This window comes from Pseudonaja textilis, chromosome 2, assembly GCF_049901715.1.
Source record: "Pseudonaja textilis isolate UNSWEBS1 chromosome 2, rPseTex1.2, whole genome shotgun sequence".
Classification (NCBI taxonomy): domain Eukaryota; kingdom Metazoa; phylum Chordata; class Lepidosauria; order Squamata; family Elapidae; genus Pseudonaja; species Pseudonaja textilis.
The window spans coordinates 108,566,906-108,572,029 of record NC_141991.1 but is presented as its reverse complement, the minus strand read 5'-3'; the positions used below and the strand labels follow the sequence as shown (position 1 = coordinate 108,572,029).

The 5,124-nt window shown below is 40.8% G+C and overlaps 1 protein-coding gene across 1 annotated transcript in view; it reads right to left on the bottom strand.

Annotated features, from left to right (window-relative positions):
* Window positions 1-808: 808 nt before the first annotated feature.
* The window catches only part of GRB2 (growth factor receptor bound protein 2), a 29,161-nt gene continuing 24,845 nt past the window's right edge, over window positions 809-5,124 (bottom strand). The window contains exons 2-3 of the mRNA XM_087923176.1: window positions 4,790-4,997; window positions 809-2,903 (exon numbers count right to left, since the gene is read on the bottom strand). Coding sequence (XP_087779302.1) covers window positions 2,718-2,903; window positions 4,790-4,997 — 394 coding nt within the window. The 3' untranslated portion in view covers window positions 809-2,717. The remainder of the gene's footprint in view (window positions 2,904-4,789; window positions 4,998-5,124) is intronic.

Here is a 5,124-nt window from a genome sequence, read left to right as displayed (position 1 = left end):
TAGATGCCTCTGTCCTCCAAAACTGGTCCTTAGATATAACAAATTCTCTCAGAATAGAAAGCACACTGCATTCAATAAAACTGCTAAAGTGCCTCTTCTTTCAAGACACTTTCAAAACCTGTGAGAAACCAAGGGATAGCTGTGTGCAGCAAGGAATCATTCTGGATGAAAGCATATAGAGCTGTGGAACTGAAAAGCAGAAGATAAGAAATAGTGAAGCTAATTTTGTACCCTGCTCAGAAAACAAACATCCATATACACCCAGGCCCTAATTATCCCTGGTGAAAAAGTGCACAAATTGCAACCATTCTTTTAGTGACTGCTTGAAGTTACAATGGCACTAAAAAAAAGGACTTTTTCATTAGTTTTTCACTTATGACTGTTGTAGTATCCCCATGGTCACATGATCAAAATTTGGCCGCTTGGCAACTGGCATGTATTTATGATGGTTGCAGTGGTGTCATATCATCATCACTTGCAAACTTCTGACAAAGTCAATGGAGAAATTCCTTTAACCACATTACTAACTTAACAAATGATTCACTTATGGCAAGAAAGATTGTAAAATGGAGCAAAACTCACTTCACAACTCTTGCTTATCAAGGAGATATGCTCAGCAGGTTTTCCCTGCTTTATGTGCTCCAAAGGGAACCTAGAGTAATAATTTTAATTTAAATCAAAGTTAAGTTTTTATCTGGTCCTTCCCATTTCTGAGAGTATAATCTCCAGCATGTTACTATAACCAACCCCCCACTGATTCTTTACATGTGTTATTTAATTGTAAGTGTTAATAAAGAAGACACTGATATTCAAGTGAAGAATTTGTTGTATATTTATTATTCACAGTTAATTACTATCTACCAAATGCTCCTGCTGCGTTAACGGATTACGTACATAGGCCTGTTTTATTTAAACACTGATTTAATATATATATATACACACAAGACATTATGTCTGCAAGGTTGCATGATATACACCAATTCCAAAATAAGAAAAACAATCAAATGGTCCAAATGTAGAATGCCATAATTCCTTTTCCAATAATTTTAAAAAACAAAGTGGGGACGGGGGGAATGGAGAGAAAGATAGCAATAAAAACATGAGAAATTAATATGCTACAGGGTAGCTTTCTTTGTTTTTTTCACCTGCTGAGAGAAATGGAAATATAAGGCAGAGTCCATCTCAGGAATAATACCTGTAACACTTAGTATAAAAAGGCACCCACCAACACAGGGTCCCCCCCTACCCCGATCTGGGCAGAACAACGCTCTTCCATAAGGGAAGGTCTCTGTGGTAGTTTTGGGGTCTGTTACTAAGGTAGACAAGTTCCAGGTATGCGGCTCAGCAAAAGGAAATAAGGTAACTGGTTGGCACAGGAGCTCTGCAGGTTGCTCTCCCTGGTCTTAAAAGTCTAAGTCATTCATCGTAATATGCATGGCACCTATGAGTTTAATCAGGATTAAAAGTTGAATACAATCTCCCTTCTGGGATTTGAGAGTAAGAAAGATGATTCTTCCAGCTACCGTAATACTGGTGAGAAAAATGGGGAACTGCTGGAAGATAGTCACCGATTGCAACTGTGAGTCAAGCCAACTCTGGACAGGACTGGACTGCTTCTCCTCAAACATTAGGGTCGACCATTCGCTATAATTAAGCCCAATTTTTTGAGGCCTTACTGTCATTGGGGAAAATAATTTGGAATTTCATCCTAGGCTTTGTAAAATATGCCCCCCCCCCCGCTCCCCCCAACTGGGACTATTTTCTCTGTCTTGCTCAAGAACCCCAGGCTCCGAGTTTTGGGACATTTTATGCCTTTTTCCCAACTAGTATGAAAAATATCAAATGCTTATACATATTTTAAAACTCCACCTGGTAAATGGAGATCTTTTTCATGTAATAAAGTTACATTCCTCTCATTCAATTCCTTAAATATTTACATAAAAACAGAAACAAACTGAAAATTGTGAACTGTTTTTTGTTAAACAAGGGAAAAGGCACTAATTAAAAAAAACAGAAGAACATGCCCAGTCACGATTAAAAAGAAAAGTAAAAGCTATCACGGTTAATGAAAACATGATCTGGTTGTAATGCAGGTTTTCTCAGAAAAATCCTACAACCTATTTACCATCTTCCCCTCTGCTCCACAGCCGAACAACTTTCAGACTGAAAAGCAGTGAGGAAAAAAATTAAGACCTTATCTTAGGCAAAACACTGAAGGTAGAAGCATAAGTGTTGTGTGTGTGTGTGTGTGTGTGTGTGTGTGTGTGTGTGTGTGTGTTTAAACTGGCTAATATATTTGGCTTCCTCTCTCAGTCCCTTCCCAAAGACCGTATGCATGAATAGCAGATATCAATAGAGCTTCCTCTCTTCCTGGCATAGCATGGACTTCATTTAGCAGTAACACTTCATACACTGATGCACTGGTGTTGGGGAGAAAAAGGACCAGTGAACAAAAAGGGCCACCCCAGAAATAACCAAAGAAATCTGTTAATATCCATTTTAATTTAAAGAAAAGTTTTGGTGCATAAGTTGGACCCTTCTCCTGTCCCCTCCCCACAAAGTTCCATTCTGGGTGAAAAAAAGTGTTCCCCCTCATGCAGACCTGAGGGGACTCGGTTTTATGGCCTGATGACTGAAGATCTCTGGCTGCTGTTAGGTTCTGAATGCGGACTGTACTGCTTTTTCCTCTTTCCTTAAATAATCTTTAGCCATCTGCTCTAGATGTTCCGGTTCACGGGGGTAACGTAGTTGCGTGGAAACATGCCTGTTTGTCCGTGGCAGGCTCCTTTCCACCAGTTGGGGTCAGAATTGTCAAGGACCTGGATAAAGTCTCCACGGCGAAAGCCCAGCTCTCCCTCCTCCTGAGGGTCGAAATCAAAAAGAGCCTGTACGTATGAGGGTTGCTGTAAAGAAGAGAACAGGGGATTAATTTATTGAGGCCTCCAACTTGCTCGTTTTTCTTTTTGTGACACGAATTATGGTCTCTAGGCTACAGTCAGTACATCTGAAGCTGTTGATACTGAGAGATGTCTACAAATAGCGTCTTGGTTTGCGAGTTATAGAAACAGCATCAAATCTTCCTTCTATACCATGCTTATTCTGATATACATAAAATGTCAAGACTGAATTTTATAACCAACCACAGCTTTAAAAAGTCTTATGATAAAAGGGAGCAGCTTTTTGAATTCTTGAGGTTGTATCTAGAATATGAAATAGATCTACAAACATTGGGCAGTGAATTATTAACTCTTTATCATCTTACTGCGCAGATGTAATTTTGATACACATGAGGTTGTTTTACAACAAAGGCTATTCAAATGAATCCATTTTAGGAACAAAATAAAAAAACACATCTATACAGGTAGTCCTCAACTTATAACCATTTGTTTAGTGATGGTTTGAAGTTACAATGACACTGAAAAAAGTGATTCACGACTGGTTCTCGCAATTATGTCACAATACCCCCATGATCAAAACTCGTGTGCTTGGCAACTGGCATGTTTTTACGATGAATGCAATGTCCTGGGATCATGTGATCACCATTTGCAACCTTCCCAATGATAGCCCAGGTCCATAGCTGCCCTGAACACCTGTGCTACCTCAGCCCAGGGAAGAAAGAATGAAATCCCTCAAAACCATAAGCCTACGGAACTCCTCCACCAACCTAGATACAGAGTCCAAGAGACAAAGCAGGGATGCTAACACTGCAATGAGGAAAGTAAGTGAGCAACAATCCCCACTCACCCCAGGCTCACACGGAGGGTCTCACAACTGGCAATTTCTGGGCCAATATCCTTAGCAGCTACCAGTTTTACAAATAATACAACCATACCCTCATCCATGCCATGGAATCACAACTGGCATCTGGGAGGCACATTTCAGAGGGCGGACACCACCACCCCGTCCCCCCATATTCTACCAAGTTTTGGTGCTGCAGACTGAGTCAGCCCCCTCATACAGTCAGGTTATGGATGAAGTAAGTTTTTTTTTTTACAAACCGACCGGATATGGGGCAGTCACCAAACACTGGATGGCTCTCCTACAAAGATGCTGACTTACTTCAGCCTCCGCAATCAACTGGCTGTCAAAGTCCTCTACCCCAGGGGCCTCACTTGCCTACATGTTGTCATCATTTCCACACTACCTCGTTGCAATGCCCCAGACTCCTCAGCTTCCAATTTTCCCAGGGCAATCTCAGAAAGGAGGACAGAAGGCAAGCCAAGCGGCTGCCTCCCTGCATCTCCTCCTCTACGACTGGATTTTGGCAGGCAACTGTGCTCTGCTAATCAGCTGAGAGAAAAACAGCTGACCTGTGGTACTGCTCAGCTCCCCCAGCCCCCAGGTAGAAAGCTCTCCTCCACAAACATTGTCAAGTGTAGTATCTCCTTGGCACTTGGCACATTTTTTAAAAAAATTGCCAAGGCATTTAAACATGTTTAACGGCATCCTCTGTTAACATCACCAGAAATAGCTTTTCTTTTTGGCAGCTTCATGAATGTCTCAAAAACTTATCAGCTATTTCAGAAAGAGTGTGTTCTGTTGTACTTCTTTACTGTATAATTTTTAAAAATCCTTGAGGGTCTGGCTTAAAGAATGCGTTATATAGCTTTTAAAAATAGTATTATTGAAAACAGAATTAACACCTAACACAATTTGTCTTCGTAAGTCACCAAGGTTTTACCTATCCTTCATGGGAACACCTTCCCACGCACTAAAAAAGACATTCTTACAGTATTCATAAAGAATGAAGGTAGTATTATGATTAGGGAAACTCCAAAAAATTTCTTACCTGAGGCACTTGCTCAATGTCTCGGAGGAATATCTGTTGGTTCCTGGAGACAGAGGTTGATCTGTGATAATCTACCAGCTCATTCAGAGAATTGAATTTTACCACCCAGAGGAAATACTTGCCAGCACCGTCTCGAAGCACCTTGAAGTGCTGCACATCATTTCCGAATCTAAAAAGAAGCGGAAGAACATGCCAGATGTACTCACTACTTTAACATTTCTCCCAGGAATATTCTTTTCTCGCACATCTACAAGGTTAATCTTTAGCCAAGGGAAATGCACATTGGAGTTTTGAGGATTTCTAAACATGAGGTGGCAGTACAAGCCAGCAGTCAA